The sequence below is a fragment of the Apteryx mantelli genome, chromosome 1 (assembly GCF_036417845.1).
Source record: "Apteryx mantelli isolate bAptMan1 chromosome 1, bAptMan1.hap1, whole genome shotgun sequence".
NCBI lineage: Eukaryota > Metazoa > Chordata > Aves > Apterygiformes > Apterygidae > Apteryx > Apteryx mantelli.
Genome location: NC_089978.1, coordinates 171,646,035 through 171,666,840, shown reverse-complemented (window position 1 = coordinate 171,666,840; position 20,806 = coordinate 171,646,035). Strand labels below are relative to the sequence as shown.

The 20,806-nt window shown below is 38.5% G+C and overlaps 1 protein-coding gene across 1 annotated transcript in view; it reads right to left on the bottom strand.

The window, feature by feature from the left end:
- Positions 1-20,806, bottom strand: part of TMCC3 (transmembrane and coiled-coil domain family 3) — a 52,884-nt gene that overhangs the window by 6,599 nt on the left and 25,479 nt on the right. Inside the window, exon 2 of the mRNA XM_067312498.1 lies at positions 504-1,402. Coding sequence (XP_067168599.1) covers positions 504-1,402 — 899 coding nt within the window. The remainder of the gene's footprint in view (positions 1-503; positions 1,403-20,806) is intronic.

Below are 20,806 nucleotides of genomic sequence, written 5' to 3'. Positions count from 1 at the left end.
ATTCCACAGCAGTGTGTCACACCAGGAGTGTGTTACACAGTGACATTGCATCCACTGGATGTGTCTGAGAAGTGTCTGTACAAGGTGCTAAGGGTGTACTTATCAACTGTAAGTCAGCTCTGTTACACCGCAGACTGATCATCATTTACAAGTTATAATAGATTGAAAGCCTTCCATTAGTTACAAAACAACTGGCATCCCTTATACACAGTATTCACATAATACAACGCACCAGTAAAATGTCAGATGGCAAAGTTTTCAGACAAGCCTTGGACAAAAGGCAAAGAATCACCACATTATCTGATGTGAAATATTAATGTTACACCTGTATTGTCAGTTACTGGAAAGAGTGGAACATTTTGATACCAGATACTAATTGGAATTTATCCTCTTGTTTCTGAAGTATACCCCCCCAACACACACACATTTACTCTTTCTGAATAGTTCCTATACTCATTCAAAGCCATTTCAAGAGAACAGTTTAAAAAAAAAAAAAAAAGTACCTATATCTTTCCTCCTGTAACATCTGAGAAATAAAGCCATAGTCTCTTTTAAACTGTGTTTTTAAATTCTCAATATCATCAGCTAATTGGGACTGTGTCTCCTTAATTTCCCTTAGTTCCTCCAAAATCATGGAAAGCTTTCCGTGGCTGTCCAGGGTGCCTGCCACAGCAGCACCGAAGGAAGTATTCCCATTACTATCTGCAGAGCCAGAGGTACCACTTGAGCATTCATCATCACTAACATATTTTGGTTTGGCCACAATAGTAGCACTGCCACCATATGTTCTAGAACTGGCTTCTGGCCGAAATTCATCCAGGGTATTTTTGAGATGAGCAATGTTGTCTGCACTACCAAATTTGTTTCGAATCAAGTTTGCAAACTCTTTAGACTTGCTGAAAACAAAGACAGGTGGTGTCAAGGAGACACCCGGCACACCCGATTTGCTGCTCTCAGTTCCATGCCCAGATGTACGAAGCTTTCCATGCTGAGTATCTTTCAAGTTATCCTTGGAAGCATCCTTAGTACTTTTGGAGGATCCATTTTGTTCAATATCCTTGAGCTTTTTGTGATACTGTTCCAATTTCTTCTGCAGCTGGGCAATGGAGTGGGCAGATTTCTGGTTCTTTTTCTCAAAGACTTGTTTAATGCGCCCAGCCTGTTGTTTGTCTGCACTGTTTACTAGTTTCAAATACTCAGCCACATTTCCATCTCGAGCTGTTTGTTCAACTTTGATTTGTTCTGTGACCTTGAGGATCTTCTGTTTCAAGCTATCTGCGCTGAGTTTAACTTTGTGAAACTCTAAAACCCCATCTGGAACATCAAAGTTCAGGTTGGTGTCAGAGCCTCCGCGGCGAATGTTAAGTGGCAAGCTCAGGGTATTCATGTCATGTCTTTCTACCTGAAGGGAGGGAAAAAGAAAAATAGAATTTGAATTTTATTTTTGAAATCTAACTTTCAGTTTCAATTTCCCCACATACTGTAACAAATACAGAATATAAAGTAGTTTATAACAGCAAAATAGAATGAACTTTTCTTTGAAAATATGAAGGATTTTCCCTCATCTTCCCTAGGCTGATAAACACCACAACTTGCCTGTCTCTGTTTAAAAAAAAAAAAAAAAAAAAAAAAAAAAATCACTAAAAAGAACAAGAGTGAATATATATTTTTTGAAAATCATTTAGTTATTTACAAAAATCAAAACAATACCTAGCTAGAAAAGATTCCTAAATACATTTTAAAATATAACTTTTTATTATTATATTATAATGTATAATTATATAATGCATTTATGTTACTATTACATTTATTATATTTTAAAATATATTAAATATATTTTTATTATCAGGAGATTCAAAAAATCATGACATAATTATCCCCTCATTCTCTTAGCAATGGTCAAACCCTGATTTAGACAGATTTTTCCCTCTAAAACAAGATTATACCATCCAATATATTGTACCAGGTTAAAGTCCTTTTTTGATGCATGCTCCTCCCACCCAATTCATCACACAGTTTTTGCACAACTAGCTGAAAGTTCCTGGAAGTTTACTGCAAGCTTCAGCAGGAAGCAGCTGCTAGTTTTTAGTGCAGAGAGTACAAAGAAAGAACTGGTCATCATTTGACTTTTTGTGCTTGATGAAGATGTCCAACAACTTGATCTGCTGTAGCTAGGTCTGCTTTAAAAGCAGATTCACTGAGTGGGATTTTCAGAAACCCAAAGGAAAGAAAAAAAAAAAGAAAAGAAAAAAGCATTTGATCACGCGTATAATCCCTACATCTTATGAATACTCTCCGGAAGCGTAGCAAAAATAATTAGTCAACTTGGTCACAACACCAAGATAACTGATTGTTCATCTTTCTCAACAGAAAGCCAAGATAGCCTGATACGAAACAGAGTATTTCCTCATATAAAGACAAAGTCACTAAGGAGCCGCAACAAGAATGACTTTACCACAACAGTTTCATCCCTGTTATCATCACGCGTTGGCCCCTGTGACAAAGTAGGTGCATTTCATTAAAGCTGTCACAATGTCCTATCTATAGAGACTGCTTAACAAACACACTAGCCATAATGGGTTTTCAGATCTTAACACCAGGCAGAACTACTACAATAGCTTGGTCAAGACCACTGCAGAGAGAGGGCAGAGGCTGAATTAAAGCATATCTTTTAAAGATGCTTTTATGGAAAGCTGTTCAAATGTCTAGCTCCTCATTGCTAAAGGTGGCCTGACTTATTGTGTTAAAAGTGTAATTTCCAACTGCAGTACTTTGTATGACTCCCCATGGCAAGACTTCAGCGCACATACCTGTCTAGTGGTCATCGCTTTTTTTCTTGATTAATAAAAAAACATCATTAAGCATTGTTGAAAGACTTGTTTTCCCACCTCTGCAAGTCTTGGTGGCCCTCCTGAGGGCTACCAGCATTCCTATACAGCCCTTCAAACACAGGCTCAGGAACCAGACTTGGGATACTATTATTAATGATATGCATCATGCACAGATCTATCATGAGAACTACTCTCTCCCCATGTCCATCATGAGGGGTTACAAATACAGAGAGTGCAATACAGCCATAAAATTGGATCTGAACTGGCCATTTCAGAGACAAGATCTACTTCTTATTCTCATAATTACATTACTGCTACAGCACTGCTCTGAGAGTCATCACTAAAGCAACTACTTACAATGACCTGAAAGTCCATAAATCTTGTTTTTCTACTGTACCTTTTCTTACAGATTTCTCTTTGAGAAAAGATGGCAGCACACCAAGCCTAACACTGCCATATCTGCTTCAAAAGTAAAATGCATCTCACCAAAATTTCTGCAACAAACTTTAGTAAAAGTAAGAACAAAAACCCAACCCCTTCCCCCCTACTATCAAAAAAGTGATGTGTTTACCTCATCAGTTAATGAGGCTTTTTACCTATGTTTTCATAAATACTTTTAAAAATTGGCAGGCTCCTGGTAGTAAAATGGAATAGCAATAAATTATTCAAGGTCTAATGACAATAACTTCCCTGGCCAAACCCTTTTCATGTGAGTTCATGAAGCCAGAAAAGCCTGCCTCTCCTTTTCTACCATGCCACTGCTGATTTGAAAGGGTCCTCTGCAGGGTCTGGTTTCTGACAACAGTAAAAAGGTGACACAGAAATTCACATTCACCAACCTCTAAGCTAAACAAACACTTGAAAAATGCAGACTGAACAGTTCTGGTGCTGACAATTTCTTTTGGAGAATATTGGTTAATGGCAACATTTAAGACTTGGAGTCTGTTCTAAGGATTAAACCAGTGCTGTTGTCTCATAACTCTGCACTTTACCAGTTTGCTCAAAAGAATTAATATTGAGCCATATGTTTAATTATTAAAAAGGGATGTCATGTATATAAATGCATTAAAGTTGTATATGATTTAATATCAACATTCAAATGAACTTCACAGAAAATCTACTTTATTAATGACATCTCATTTTAATATTAGCTCAGATATGACACACACCTGGAGCCTGGGATGGCATTCTATATTCAGTACAATAATTAATTTGAAGAGTGATAAAGATCACAGCTGGCTCAAAACTAACTTCAGTTTTTATTTTTAATTGAACAAGCCTTAGAAGTATGACTAATAGCTAAAACAAATTTAGCCTTTACAGATCACTTTATAAACAGTGATTTTTAAGTCCTCACAACACTGTTGTGGTAGCCAAAATATGCATTCAATATGAACAAAACTAGTTTCACATAGGATACTTGTATCTTTCCAAAGCTCATATGGGAAAAAAGCAATCAAGGCAAATAACTGAAGATCTTAGGTACTAGTATTGTAACCCATACCGTGAATACGTCTTTATTTACTGGGTCTGGACAAATGCAGTAAAGAGAAAAGACTGAGTATAAAACAATAGTTTCCTGAAACATTAAGACATTTTTGAGTAAGCTTTGGCACAAAATTATACTATAATAAATCACTGAACTGCGCATACACACAAGTCAGAACCATCACTGCTGTTACTCAGGACAAGCTGTACATACTTCCAAGAATGGGTAGGGTCTATCTCCGCCCTTTACACAGCATTAAGTGTTTACTTCCTCAGTACAAAATATTCTAAAAATATACTGTAATAATTGGATACAAGCCCAAACCAGATCCCTCTTCCCTTATGTCCTCTCCCTCACTGGAGTCTCTGGCAGTCAGCAAGGTCTGTATCATGAATCACGCACCTCTTGCCTTCCTGGAAGGGAAGGTCCTTCCTCAAGGTTGCAACAGCAAGAGGGGAAAAAAAGAACAATACTATCAAGGGATTACATCAGCTGGAAGTTGCATTGCTCTTGCAAGCAGGGATAGGTAGGTCTGAGGAAATCACCACATGGTAAAATTACTTCTGAGATGAGTAAACACCAATCATAAGTTCAGCTTAGATTCAGTAAATAATTTTAGAAAAGAATTGTATCCAGACTCACAAAACTAGCAGTAGGAGTAGTACTTAGCTTACTGGATTGAGAGCTCACCGAGGGTACAGAACAGTCATGTCCAATATATTCCTCTAAGTGTATTTGACCCAACTGGCAGTTGTCCTCTTGCCATCATGCTGCAAGGCTATTCAGGCAACAGAGGCTCTTGAAACCTTCTGTTGATGTTATATAGTGTTTATCAGAAGCAAACAGCCACTGGAGGACCCTACAGCCCAGCTGGGAGCTGCTTGTAATGTTTGTGTTCCTTGAAGACTAAAGAACGGTGACTTAGTAGTGCAGCAATTTAGGGTCCCTGCCTTCACCAAAGCTAGACACCACAGATGACTAGACAGGCACCTATCGGGGTAAAATAACTTCTTTCTGTCCCAGTGCCTCCTCCAAGGAACCAAGCATACACCCAAAGACTACTGCCAGGCTTTGCACATAGCCCAAGTGCAGCCAAAGCGCAGCCCTTCAAAAGGGACAGCAGAATGGCAGCTCGTCACAAAGAACGAAGGTGCATTGCTAGAAACCCTTCATTACCCAGGAACAGGCAGGTATACTTTCTACCTTAAATAGCAAGCGGAGTGCTGAGTAAAGGCAAAACTGCATTCATAAAGTGTTCAGAGCACAACAGTGCTTTGAAAACGCAAGCACAGAAGCAAAGGTAGGGATGATATTGGCAGCATAATTACCCACAGGTGTTCTCACTTGCTATCTGCAAAGGCACCCCAAAGTGCAGATTTGCAAGGCCATGCCAGTAAGAAGCCCAGAGCACAAAAGGACCCATGTGCCCAAATGCCACAAGTGAATCTAAACCAGCAGGCACCTCTTTGAAAGGGTACCATACGGGCAGGAACTTCTGAAGGGGTGAGAAGCCATGCCTGGGTAGAATGCCCTTTATATCCTCTGGTGGCAATATGCAAAGCAAGAGGAGAGGATTATTTCTTCCCCAAAGATCCTGGGTGGGATCCAATCTGACAGAAGGCAACCAGTAGTCACTAGAGCATAAGGAGTGTGCAGCCTACCCTAAAACACACACCTAATGGCTGCTGAGATTAATCACTTCCTCTGCTCCACTGATTGTGTGGATAGCTCTCCACTGACGAGTAAGAGCTCAGCAACCTTTACTTAGGTGTCAAACTGAATTTTGCTGTTTATTCCATACAATTCTTTTATGCCCATTTAAGAAGTGGCATAAAGAAGCAGACAAAAAAAGCATTTGCAAGACGGAGTCACTGACTGCACATACACATCAGGCACTGGAAAGCCCATGTCTTTAGGTCTCCTCACTAACAGAAACCAACCACAAAGACGCCAAGCAATCTTCTTATTCCAATATGCTCAGAGTATAGTTTTTTTCTTTCCCACACAGCCTCATCAACATCAGCAGTCACAGCTGCGCAAGCTAAACAAAGGCTTATCATGACAATTTTTAAGTCAATTTTGCAAGACTTTCACAGGTATCTGATTAGTGCTTAGAAAAATAATCCCATAAGAAACATACAAAATAGGATAAAGGCAGCCTTAAAGCTTGTAGGTTTAGCAACAGAAACAAAAATAATCAATTCTTTTTTGACAGAAAGGATACATATACCAGAGGCACAGAGGGTTCCAATGGATAAAAGAGCACACAGAGGACTTATTGTTACTTTTTCAGCATATTCTCAAAGCAGAAAAGTATTTGGGCAGAGTTTTACCACCTCTTTCAAATCCAGTGCTCCTTCTGAAATTCACTAGAGCCAAGTCCTTCAAAGAAGGCTGAAAATGGTGCTTAAACATCATAAAAGCTTTTAAGTGCTCAACTAAGTTACAGAAAACCAGCCCCAAAGACTTTAAATTATTGCTGTGCTGAATGCCACAGTAAAGCACCTCCTTCTGCTCAAGATTTTCCTTTTCAAGAGCTATCTAATAGGAATATCTAGAAGTATCTACACCCAGCGCATCATACTAACTCACCACAGGGAAGGTTGAGAATGCAGCAATGAAGGGAGACAGCAAACCTTGCCTCTACTTTACATGAGGGAAATCAGGGATCAAGGGTAAGTGATTTGCCTGAGATCACCTGGCAAATGGCTGGTGGAGACAAATAACATAGAAGATTAATGTTGTCTGTCTTTTTGACAGGAGGCAGCGGAACTGTTGATAGTGAACATTTGAGACAAGCAGTAAGGCTCTCTCACTAAAACACATCAGGAGTTTATTCCAGGTAGTAGTCAAAGATTGGTTCCAACTCAACAGCCGCAGTCTTATCAATATTTAAAATGGAAGCAAAAATCTGTCCAGCTTATGTACCTTCTCATTAGAGAAAACTGATGCAGAGAGAGATGGAGAGTACTGGATGACAATAGTTGGAAAGCTAATATAAATATAGGCCTTTTTTGCAATCCCTAGCTTTATCAAAGATAGTTTCAAGATAATCCCAGATACCCTTCGGTTACTATCTGCACTTCAATATTTGAAGTGCTTGGGAGTTTCAAAACCATTTCATGAGCAAGGCATCACACAGAGGCAAACTAGCCTGTAGCTTTGGGACACTTCAGAAAGTTTTGCCAATCATGCCAACATGGTCTGATAATTATAAAAACCCAGTTCTCATACTAAGTACCTTTTAGCAATTTTTATCATGATATTAGGTCATAACCAGATTGTCTTTTTATCATGGTAAGACCTGAGATATGGAACTGACCCCTTCTCAGGATCATTTTGATGGCCTATTTTTCCCCTCCTGGGTCCAGTCTTGTTCAACTTATTCATCAATGACCTGGATGAAGGGACAGAGTGCACCCTCAGCAAGTTTGCTGTTGATACAAAACTGGGAGGAGTGGCGGATACACCAGAGGGCTGTGCTGCCATTCAGGGAGACCTGGACAGGCTGGAGAGGTGGGCGGAGAGGAACCTCATGAAGTTCAACAAAGGCAAGTGCAGGGTCCTGCATCTAGGGAGGAACAACCCCGTGCGCCAGGACAGGTTGGGGGCTGACCTGCTGGAGAGCAGCTCTGCGGAGAAGGACCTGGGAGTGCTGGTGGACACCAAGTTAAGCATGAGCCAGCAATGTGCCCTTGTGGCCAAGAAGGCCAATGGCATCCTGGGCTGCATTAGCAAGACCGTTGCTAGCAGGTCGAGGGAGGTGATCCTCCCCCTCTACTCAGCCCTGGTGAGGCCACATCTGGAGTACTGTGTCCAGTTCTGGGCTCCCCAGTACAAGAGAGACAAGGCACTACTGGAGCAAGTCCAGGAGAAGAATATGAAGATGATTAGGGGACTGGAGCATCTCTCTTATGAGGAAAGGCTGAGAGAGCTGGGCCTGTTTAGCCTGGAGAAGAGAAGGCTGAGAGGAGATCTTATCAATGTGTACAAGTATCTTAGGGGAGGGTGTCAAGAGGATGGAGCCAGACTCTTTTTGGTGGTGCCCAGCAACAGGACTCGAGGCAACGGACACAAACTGAAACACAGACACTTCCATCTGAACATGAGAAAAAACTTCTTCACTGTGAGGGTGACAGAGCACTGGAAGAGGTTGCCCAGAGAGGTTGTGGAGTCTCCTTCTCTGGAGATATTCAAAACCCGCCTGGACGCAATCCTGTGCAACGTGCTCTAGGTGACCATGCTTGAGCAGGGGGGTTGGACTAGATGATCTCCAGAGGTCCCTTCCAACCTCAACCATTCTGTGATTCTATGATAGAAAGCCAGGCAGGTCCCTGCCACGACTACCCACTTCACACAGTTACAACATATCCCTCTGACTTTCCACCTTCTGGGATTTAGAGCATTTATTCCTTCATATCACCCATCAGTCTAACTTCACACCACAAATTATCTGTTCCATGTTGATAAAGCTACAAGTCACCTGTTTCCCCTCACCCAGTTCTTTCTGCTTCACAGTTGATGCTTTTAATTTAATTGCTACTGAGATTGCAGATCTTGAAATCCCAGCTCCTGGAAACATGCAATCATATGAACGACTCAAGTAATATTACTAAAAAAGTTTCTTGTCCTCAGAGGGAAATTAACTCACACGTCAAACTTAATAGTCAACAGCCAACAGAGTCTTCCTTCCCCTAAAACAGACAATGTTATGGAGATTTAAAATACCATGATTTACAGACCCACAAAAATCAAACCCATAACCAAACATTGATTTTATGAAGTCCAATTCATGACTTTTTATTGCTTTGAGCTGGCAACACTTATAAAAACCTACTTTGTAACAGGCAGTTCAAGATTTTATAGTAGCAAGGAATCTTGAAAGTACTACTAGAGATAAAACACTTTAAATCCAGATAGAATGGCCATCATTTACAATAAGACACAGGTCTCTTGTTTGTTTTAAGCATTGCAAAACTTCCATTTATAAACAATAGAACAATAACTCCATCACACAGAAGATCTTTTGATTTGCCTTAATGCTGCAGCAACACATCCTGAGCATATAAACAAACACATCTTGTCCTGTACATGAACTGAGTCACTTACTCAAAGGAGCCTGTTCTCTCTCCCCCCCCCCCCCCCAATCTTTCTCTCCACACTGGACTGATAAAGTAAAACCTCAAAAATATTTCTGATAAAGTCTGCTTCACTACACTGTGTGGCCAATGACCACAAGCTGCTGAGAGAGAAGCTTAGATGTCAGTTCTCACTATTACAGGAATTACTGTCATGCTTACAGATGCAGCTTTGATCCCTCTCTAGTCTTTTAAGAAGAGTTCTCACATATCTGATATTGCTCCCCTCTCTCGCTCTCTGACTTTTAGACACTAGGGGCTATAAACTGGGCTTGCCCATCAAGTTCAATACCTGGTAGTTCCAGGTGCATGTTGTCAGCGCCAATCAAATAGACCTGTCTGAACTTGGGAGAGGGCTGAACACCATGAGATCTCCCCACCACCACAGCCTCCACCACTCCTTAGGCTTCAGGCTGCTGCTGAGGAAGAGATCTGTTTTGGAGGGCACTCTACTTACCTCTCTGTACATCTATTGACAAGTCAAATTTTTAAATTTGGTTACTTGAATAGTCAAAACTTGCTTGTGTATATAAGTCACATTAGACATGTATGAAGCACATTTTTTTCAGATATGTTCCATACCTGATATGAGATAAAGGCTTGTATTTGTACCTAGTACCACAAAAAAGGCCAAAGGCAGAGAACTGTAGGGAAAATGGGCCACAAAAACACCAGGAAAGCAAAAATTCAAAAACTCCATTACCTACATATAATGAAAGAAAAAAAAAAAAAAAGGCAAATCCAGAAAAGAAAGTAAAGAGAGAGATACAAGATTTTATTCAAGATCCCACTTTTTAAGAAAAGTTTAAAATTATTTTAATCATCAAAACTGTATTTCATTATGCAAGATAAGGACAACTAAAACTAGAATCACACAGATGATTATACTGGTCATCATTATTCAAAAGCATTGCTGCAACAATAGTATTTTAAGCTACTATACACAACTGATTAACACTGCTTTGAATAAAAACTCTGGAGAAAACATCTTAATTGCATTGTAGTAAGCACCAAAATTCCCTGTGGGTTAAACTGATTTAACCCACTGCCTCTTGAAGATCACAACAACAGTATTTAAACCATTTTCATGCCTACATTTCTTTTAAAAAAACACAAAGATCTTTTCCTTTCCTTTTACTGAAGGAGAAACATAAAGCATCAGGCAACAGAACTACAACTTCTTCCTCAGGCAGTATGCTTTGCATACCTTCCTCCAGGAAGAAAATGAAACATTGACCCCCAAGTTAATGTAAACAACATTTATCTGCAAAGTAAAAATATAATGGAAGAAGGTTTTCTGCTGCTGTCACTATGCTACTAAACTGTGTTGCAGGCAATAATTTCCATTTGTGAATAGAATTAATCAAATCTTTTCGAGAACAACTATGGCAGTTCTCCTTATTTTGGAGGAAAAGCCTTCAACATTACTTGTATGCTTATGTACCTATATATGCCTTCATATTTACATACATTTATTTATAAATATGCATTTGTAAATGGTTTTGTAAATATATATGTTTTACATCAATATAAAATCATTATAAGCATGTACTAATCCACAGAAAATCTCACATAGATAAAAAAATTAAAGCCATGTTTCAGCTGAGGTGCACCTTCTAGAAAACCTGCTCTTTGCATGCTATTTTAAGTTTACACTCTAACAATCGATTCAAATAGTTACAATGAAAAATGAATTCGCAAAAAGCCAATTTCCTCCAAAAAGAAAAAAAAAGATAAGAACAGCACATCTTTTGATGACGAATATGCACCTGCAAGTAAATCTCAAGTAAGTCCTCATGAATCTCTCTTTTTGAAGAGGCTCCATATGCACAGAAGAGAACACACCGAAGAGTGAATGACTACCTAAGCTGGGGTTTGGGCGCTCTCCTGAATCACGCCTGGTGTGGGCTTGCATCCTCCCATGCTGAAGAGTGCACCGAATTTGAGACCCTTAGCAACTGATCTAATCCCTAGAGGCATGTAGGCAGCATTGTCTATCTTCCTTCTTTTGTAGATCCAAGATCTCAACCTTGTCTCCTGGTAAAAAGTATTCAGCAAATTTTGGATTCATGGATACTGGTAAAGTGATGAAAATGGCACTTTTCAGCCAATAAACTATTCTTTTTTGAGGGGACTAGGATGGAAATCACCCTGCTCAATTCATAGAGACCGCAGAATGCTCAATACAATTGCAGAAACATTCCGATTCTTATACATGGGCCATAGCATATTTGTCAACCAGTAAATTTGCTGCACCAATTGCCAGTGTGTTAGTTGCAATGGAAGAAATATCTTGTACAAGTCTATAGCAAATTTTAAATAAACTCTTAAATTAAGTCTCTTGAAGGAACCACAGTATTTTAAAACACTGCTTTATAGCTTAGCATACAATTCTGAATAATTTCTCACTGAACCTTTTAAAATGCTTATGAATTTCTACCAGCACAATTCATTTCCTATAAGAGGTTGGGGGATTGTTAAAAAAAAAAAAAAAAAAAAAAAAGCAGTTTTCCTATCAGTCTTTTCTCCCTGAACCAAGTTTAGCTAAGACTGTTATATCAATTTTATCGAACGTTCTACCTCCTGAACTAAAACAACATGCTATTAGTGCTTGGTGATGGTCTTCTCCATAAAAAACAATCCCATTTTTTCCCCTTTTCATTTCACAGTTCTGTATACAACGTACACTTCAAATACTAATGAGCATTACAAAAGATATCTCAACCCATAAGAGAAACTGTAGTGTAGGGAAGTTTCACAAGCCAGTAAGATAACATTAATTATTTAAAAAACCTGAAATGCAGAAGGCTTGTCCAGCTGAAAAGGAAATTCAAGTGATTCACACAATTAGAGAGGAGGAATAAAACCCCACAGATAAGTCTTTAATCTAGTCTCAAAATATTCCTATCCTGAGAGGACAGATCCCCAATTAGTGAGATTCATTAAACCAAATTATTTTCAGGCAATTCAGACAATTTTGGAAGATAAACTAGGTTAAGTTCTACTTAAATCATTTTATTACTTATAACAACAGTGTTAGTCACAGCTTTAAAAGTTTCAGGAGTAAAGGAAGAAATTGCTGTTTAAACTACTGCCATTAATGAGGATCCACAACATTTTGAGAATATGGTACAAAGGGTCTGATGTTGTTTTGAGCAAGCTGCAGTAGTAACCTTTATGTATTGCCTGCATAGCACTGGCAAATCAAAGCAGACTTTTCCTCACAGAGATGTTTGCAGACTGAAAATACCTCTGTGTCTGTTTGGCCAGAACTAAAATGTCAAGGGTGGAATGAACTCCAGTAGATACTAAAGGCTCATTACAAAGCTCACTGCCTTCTACTCCAATCTGCGAGGCACTTCTGCTCAGCATCTCCTTACGTTGTATCAACACACACAATATACATTATGCAAAAAAAGTATGTTCAAATTCAGTGTTCAGAAACTAATACCAAAAAAAACCCAACCCCCAAACAAAAACCTCCTCTCCATTCTCTCTGCCCTCCAAAACAAAACTCAATCTCTCCCTTGGGGAAAAAAAATAAAAAAAGAGAGAGAGAGATCAGAATCACAGGCAAGCAACAGAAGTGACTTTGTTTAACAGACCACTGCAAAGTGCTCAGAAACTGCAGTTGCACAGCACACAAGGGTTGCACAGAACAGAGCGCAGAATAGACTCAGTGGAAAAACTATGCCTGAGGCATTTTTTCTTGTTCTGCTAAAACCACGTTGCTAACATAAAAGACATTAATACAGTGAAATTAAAAACTCTTATCTTAGATGTTGTAATTGAGAGGGTTGATAAAATATTACAAACCAATATTGTATGGACCTTCTTTGCTACATTGACACGTTCATATAAAGCTGTGCTCAACGTAGTACAGATCTAGTTGAGAGCTATCGTAGGAGACCAGCAGGGCTGAAAAACAACATCAATAATCCAACAGCAACAATAACAGTCGTGTAAGAGAAAAACAAGCAGTGATAGCTTTGCAGCATATACTGCTATTACTGTCCTTTCTTGCCTTTGGGTAAATATTACAGCCCCCTTTCCTTCATATTCAAGGCCTTTCATTTTTTTGTGCTTTAAAAAAAAAAAAAACTCTAGGAGGACAGAGGAGATTAAGGCCTTTTTAATGTTTTTAGAGTCACAATTTAATTTGGATCCCAATATCATTAAGGACATCTTGGCTGTTTCATCTTAGCCCTCCAGAGAACATGATGGTGTCACAGGGATTATTTATTTAATCAGATAAGGCAATACTAAACAACAATTAATTATTCTGGAATAATGCCTCTCGGGTAATGATAAGGTTTCTTCAAGTAATATTTGTTAAAATATAATTAAAGATCAGACAGGCTTACTTTACCAAGATGTTTATAAGGCCAGACACCATGCTAATTGTAATTTAGTCTAAAGACAAAAGGGGCAAACTTGTCAATTCATATTAACAAGGACCACTCGCTAATCAAATAAGGGTTTTGTGGAAACAGGAAATCCTAACACTGTCATTAGAATATTGCAACACAGTCAACTTTACATAAATAAAAATAACTATAGCTTGCTATAACAACAACACCTACGTTAATAGTTATGTGCTTCACCCATTGAGTTTGTTCATTTTTCTCTTCAGTTATAGCTTCTTACCATTTTGCTTTTGCTAATCTAATATTTATAACTTCATCTTTTTACCTTAAATTAGTTATATCATGCTCTTTATCTGCAATGTATTTTACCTGGCACAATATTTGCAAAAAGTTACAAAAATTGCCAATTTCTGCATGAATGCTTCTTGTTAAGAGATTTATACAAGGAGATAAAGGAAATTAAGACTATCCTAGAACAATCTGTCTTTTTAAAATGATAATGATTTATATTACACCGCACAAGCAACAAGTGTTAGTTCTGGATACTGCCAAATTCAAAGCACACAATTTTATGCAATCCATCAGTTGACACAACTGATAATATATTGTTTAATTAGTAAAACACAAAAGAGAGTGGATTTTGCTACAACCCCAGATGGGCCTACTATTAATTCCACAGTGATGGGTAAGTCCAAAGTGATGTAAAGACATGATTTTCAAATAAGATATTAGCGTAGACCTGTATTTCACCCCAAGAATCTTTTCCAGCATTTTTGGGAAGCTTCACATGCTACAAAAAAACATAAATCTGTCTGTATTGTCTAAGCATAAAGGGTAATAGGAGTTATTCATATTATTCCCAACAAATACCTAAGGAAGCAAAGAGATATTTCAAATTCTCTTATAGTCACAACCCACATTAGCTAGGCCAGGAGAGCAATAATTATTATGCACTTCTGAAACAAGAGTGCAGGCTATTGCTTTTCTGCTCGGTCAAGTTGTCTCTTACACTTACGTAAATGCTCACCATCCACGACTTACTCCTTCCAGGAACTGAGTCACAGAGTTCACCTATCAACTTCTTTGCCAAGTGTATGAAAACAATAGAAGATGCTTAGAACATTTTTAAGAGTTATTTTTCAGCTTATTCAAAGTCACTGCTTCCCTGACCTAACCACCGAGAACTGGGAGAGCCTCACTCAAATGACTGTCATAGTCCAACGGTTGCACACATCTCATTATAACTTTTCTGTAGGAAGCTACAGGCTGCGCAACTCAAGTAGGTTTGCTGCCCATGTTCTTTGGCCATTACAGCACAACAACAGAACCACTGAAAGCAGGATACAGAAGTTCAGTCTTAGTCTTCCCTCCCTACCTTCCCAATACAATTTTATTAAACCATAAAATACTGCAATCAACCTGATGGGCTTTTTCATGCAGCTTGTAACCTTAATTCAGAGTGTCAAACAAAAATTATCATCGGAAAATGCCATTCATTCAGCCTACATTCAAGCTAAAGATAGAGCCTTTCCCAAAGGCATGTAGACATAAACCCAAGTCTCCAATTCTTCTTTAAGGCTGGTCCCTACATATTAAAGTCATATTATTTCTTTCTACTTTTAAAGTTGTGGAGATGTTAGCAGCCTATTCACCAATATGATTTGATTAGAAATGAAACCACAAACAATATTATATCCAAGCTATTCCTAGCCTGCCTCCCTCCCTCTTTGCTGGGCTTTCTAAACAGATTCATTTTTTCCCCTCTTAAGTTTCTATTCAGACAGTCTAAAAGGATATGCTTCATATCACCCTATTGGCTTTGATGTAAAAGATTTATAAACATATTACCATATTCAGTCATAGCAACAGCACAGAAAAAAGGAACAAAGCGGAGCTCAGTGGGAAAGGAAGTAGACAAGAGTCATGCTGTCCTTAGAGTCAGACGACGGTTACTGGCACTGTGCTGAGCCAGGGCTCTGTACCTGAGCAGAGAGCTCTCCTTAGCTACGAGCTCCTGAATCCTGTAGTAAACAACATTACAGTCTAAACAGGAGACCTCATACCTTTGAAAATGGAAAAGTTATTTTAAAAGATCGAGGCATATAAAATTGTCTAAATATTTTTTCCTTTGTCTCTCATTTGGTCATTTCCTTGGAGTAATTTAACCAGCATAAACTACAGTCTATAAATCAAGATATGTAGTGCTCTAAACAGGCAGATGAAGCCCTAATTCACCACTAAACCCTCAAAAATATGGCTCCTGTGAGATGATTCAAATGATGCGAGCCTAATTACAATTCCCACACAGTGAGTTAATATTCTACACTAAGCATTACGTATCGAAAAACATTCTGCAGATATCCTTCCTAAAGAAGCAGACTGCTCAGTACACTCACTTTCTGGATACAGTTACTTGCAAACTATAGGAAATAAATAAATTTCACCTTAGCTCTTTCACAAGTCAATGGTGCCAATAATTCCTGAGGCAAGCCCCACTCTTTCTTTCAACTACAGCTCTTTGCTCATTCATGAAGCCTGTCACACCTTGACTTCAATTCCATTATTTCTGAAGAACACTTTTACCTATTCCTTTACTGAAAATTCAACAATACATGTTCAGACTTCACAACTATGGTCCTGAAACAAGGCCAAAATTCAGGAGGCCAAGGAAAGTGGTTGTTAGCTCTCAGAGACTGCCCCTGAACAACTTGTATTTACTGCTGTGTTAAGAAGCTTTTGCTGATATAACTTTGAATTCAGACAAACAGATGGATGTCTAAGAAATTACAGTTTAAATTACAAGGGAAGTTACTCCAACTCATGCCCTCTAGCTCCTAGTATTTATGTTACTATCAAAGCAGACTGCCTAGCAGGTAAGCAAGATGGAAGAAACAGGTCAGAGATGTCCTAATCTATGCAAAGGAATTCAACATGCACCAAACTAGTCTCAGTTCTGATTTTGGTTCCAGAGTATCAACTATTTTCCAGAGTATGTAGAGGAGTGTACTTGCTACCAGCATTAAATTTAGACATATATATTTTAAGAAGTATCTCCTACAAGCTTAACTTAGCACTACTGATAATAAAGCTTTGAAAGAAAAGTAGGTAGTAAACTAAAAACAAGAAGAGGAACATCTAATGTTTCAGCAACTCACATAGCACTAAATGGCTTATTTTCCATGTCAGCTAGAAAGGAAACTTGTAAACATGCAAATACTTATGAAATGCTTTGAGAAACTTTAATGAGTCCTAGTGATTTGCATAGGCCAAAAACCTTCCATGCAACAGAATCAAAATATGAACACAAGGAACTCTCCAAATTTTAAGTTCCGTATATGTTATAAAAGACCACATGGCAAGTCACTTCTTGAATTGATCCTCCCCTCCAAGTTCACATTTAAAGTCTGTCTCTACATTTGATTTTGGTATTAACCATTTTATTAACCACATATTAGCCACGCCATTTCAACTTTATGAAATAAACTGTACCACTAATTATTTGTCCCATTTGGTCTGCTGGCTTTTTACTTGATTATCTTTCTTCTTCATTTACCAAGATGTTATGAAACATGGCCTTTGAGAAAGTAATGTTTAGGTCACTATGGAAATAAATGCACCAAGCATTATGTTTCTGTGTAATTTACTATTAAAAATATTTAGACAAGAGTCATATAGCCAGGAAGCAAAAGATACAATAAAGAAAATTGAAAAAGTTTGTTAGGGCTGTCTGCTAGCTGAAAGCCAAGGATCTAGCAAAATAAAAGGAGTTATACATTCAAACAGTTTCAGATTCACCCATGCACATATACTGGGACCACTATAATGCAGTATATCTGAGTAACAACTGTTGAGCACATTTAAAGCAGATTACACTAGTAAGAACAACTATTTCTCACTTATTTAGCAGTCTGTTTGAAAAAGCTGTTTCACTCCCTTTACTGTGAAGAAAGTGATGTTAAGTTTCTGGCATTTATACGGCATTGACTGCACAATACAGGTTTTAAGAGATTTGTGCATAACGCTGTGCATGAGATTTGTTTAACACACAGAGCTGGGGCTGGGGGTTAGTGGCATTTAAATAAAGACATTTATAAGGTAGAGTAATACAGTGTTTGCACCATTTCACCACTGCTTTTCAAGTTCTTGATATGGCTTCTGGGTCATGTGAAGTACTGGATAAGAGGAAAAGTTCTTACTATGCTTACAATACTGTCCTATTTTATTACCTAGTGTATCGGTAATGTAGTAATGTAATTGGCTATGTAATGTGTTCAAACTCTCTTACGTCAGAACTGAACACGCACTTTCCTATAGTTTTACTATTATCTGTAAGGAAAGAAAAGAAATCTTCATAACAGCATTGTTCTAGGAGGTAGAAGTTTCACTACACACACGGCAACAACCGTGTAGGCTCTATGTAAGTTTTAACCTAGTCCAACTGGAGATTTTTTTTTTTTTCCGGCCTACAAAGCAAAGACCCAACTATGAGTAGTTACCTTGTCAAAAAAATCTCATGGTACAACTAAAAGAAAACCTAATCTAATTCAGCAGATATGCTAACACAGACTGATCACATAAGAGACTGCCATACGTGAACATACACAAAATCACTACTGACAGACTAGACAGCCTGCCAACATCCTGTACAGTGAACAAGTCTAGCAAGGTCAAAAGATTTTTAGAGTAGAATGATCAGAGTTGGGGTGTTAACAAGATGCCTTTGTGGTCACCTTCGAAAGAACTCTCATTGTTATATGTGAGATGTATAGGTTAAAAGTTATCGCTTGCAGTTCTAGATGCCTGTCTCCCAAGTGACCTGCTCAAACAGTTTCAGCTGCATTTCTGACCTGCAAAAAGGCAAAACCTAGAGAAACTCTATTAGTCCCAAGAAAACCCCCAGTGACGCACTATATCCCAAAGTGTGTAAAGAGGCAGTCATGCCAGATGTACTCAATGATCTGTTCCATAGGAATTTGCTTCCCCCCTCAACACAAAGACATTGGAGTGCAATATGAGCCAGAGGGATGGAAAAAAAAAAAATTAACCACCACATTGTTTTTGAAACCAATTACAGGTTCCAAGTGTCAGAACATGATCTATTTATTTCCTTTATTGTCAGTGTTGCCTCCTGAACCTGCTCAGCATGTATTCACAAAATGAAATTATGCGATCCTCCAACCACAGAAGATCAAGTGTCCCAACTGCTAACACTATTGTAAACATTTAAGGGCTCTTGTTAGACCAAAAATAAACAAAGTGTTTCTTTGACAACCACAGATACTTGATCTGTGCTTAGATTTAGATGTAAGGTAGCTCCTGCAGCCACCTCAGATGAAATTTCATCCTCAATCTGATACCACATGCATCTGACACCTTCCATGCAGTGATTCTGTTACCTGCAAATCTTAACCTAGACTCTTACGTCTTCACTTTCTCATCCATGGTGTGTACAGCATCCATGAATAAGGTATGATGGAATCTACTTTGGCAGGAGGGAGCTGAACCAATCGCTATTCTGGGTGAAGCAGGAAGGGCTGGAATTTTTCCAAGTGTTAAGCTGAGGAGGACATTACAGGACCTCTTTTGTTCCTCCCTGGTATATGGGACAATGCCACACATGAGGATGTCGCTTCAAATCACAGCTTACTGGTTAAGTTTAAGTTCACGAAATAACCTTTCTACCTCACATGAGCTCCGGATTTCCCCCTTACCTCCCTCAGCCCTTCCCTTTTCCTCCTATACTCTTTTGTGAACTCTTTTCTGTTCTCAGATCCTTCCCTGTAACCTCTTCCCTCCCACTTTTCTATCTGCATACATTGTAATAATTGGGTGCCTTCCCTGTCACCCAGAACTGCAGGATCTACCTACTCCCGGAAATTCCCTGGCCCAATTTAGATTTTGCTCATCTCTGAGCCAAGGGGTCTTGAAGCTACAATCTGGCTTTATAACATTTAAAACAGAAACATCTAATTTGTCCTAAGTGGTACAACTTCCTGTAAATCTCTCATATCCACTGAGGTTTTTTTATCTTAAGAAGTTAAAGAGGAATTTTTTTTCTTTGATCTAAGCATATAATCCTTCTGTAAGGTCATTCTCAGTCTCTGAAAAGATGCCTTATCAGACATTTGGATGCTCTTTAGCTTACGTGATTTTACAAGGAAAGCAATAGCAGAATTTAGTTCTAGGAGTCTAACAGTCATTTAACAACTGCTGTAAGATGCAGCTGCAGACATAAGAACCAACATGAATGCAGAATACCACATAACAAGCTCTGACGCTCACTCAGCCTTCCCCAAGAGGCTACCAGTACTTGGAAGAAACTCTCTTCCCTCTCTCACCTCTTGTGTCTGCACCTTCAGTTCTCAGATAAGGAGGAAAAAAAAGAAAGTATGAAAGGGATCATGTGAAAATACAAAACAAAAACACTCCAGGCCAATATTGAAAGCCTAAGCACTAAGGTATTATATGCCATCTACTTACGTGGCTATCAGAGCTGCCACTTGCCTCTCATGTAAAAATAACCTTCTTTAAAAACCACCATGGCACCTTCCTGTAGATAATACAAGAAGGGGAGCCAATTTCAATTGCACATTCAAATATGCTTGCCATCTTTTTTAGCCAAACTTTTTAAGCTTACAGTAATTAAAAAGCAAATTAAAGTTTTCTGATAATTGTATAATAAAAATAATTACCATCTTTTTGTCTCTCCTTTGCACCTCTCAAAGAATAGAAGGAAGGTAATTCTTCAAAAGCAATTTTAGCTGCTTGAAACAGATCCGTGATTCCAAACAACCCACAAGAGAACTAACGTAGGTAGTCTGAAGACTTAGTACTAAGGCAAATGTCACTGTTTCAAATGAGGTGAACTTAGCCAGTAATTTCCTGAATTCTTTTTCCCGTTATTTCACATGCTTATAAATTTATTGTCCCTATGAGTTTTTTCCCCTTATATCCATGAGATTTCTTTGCAATGACTTCATA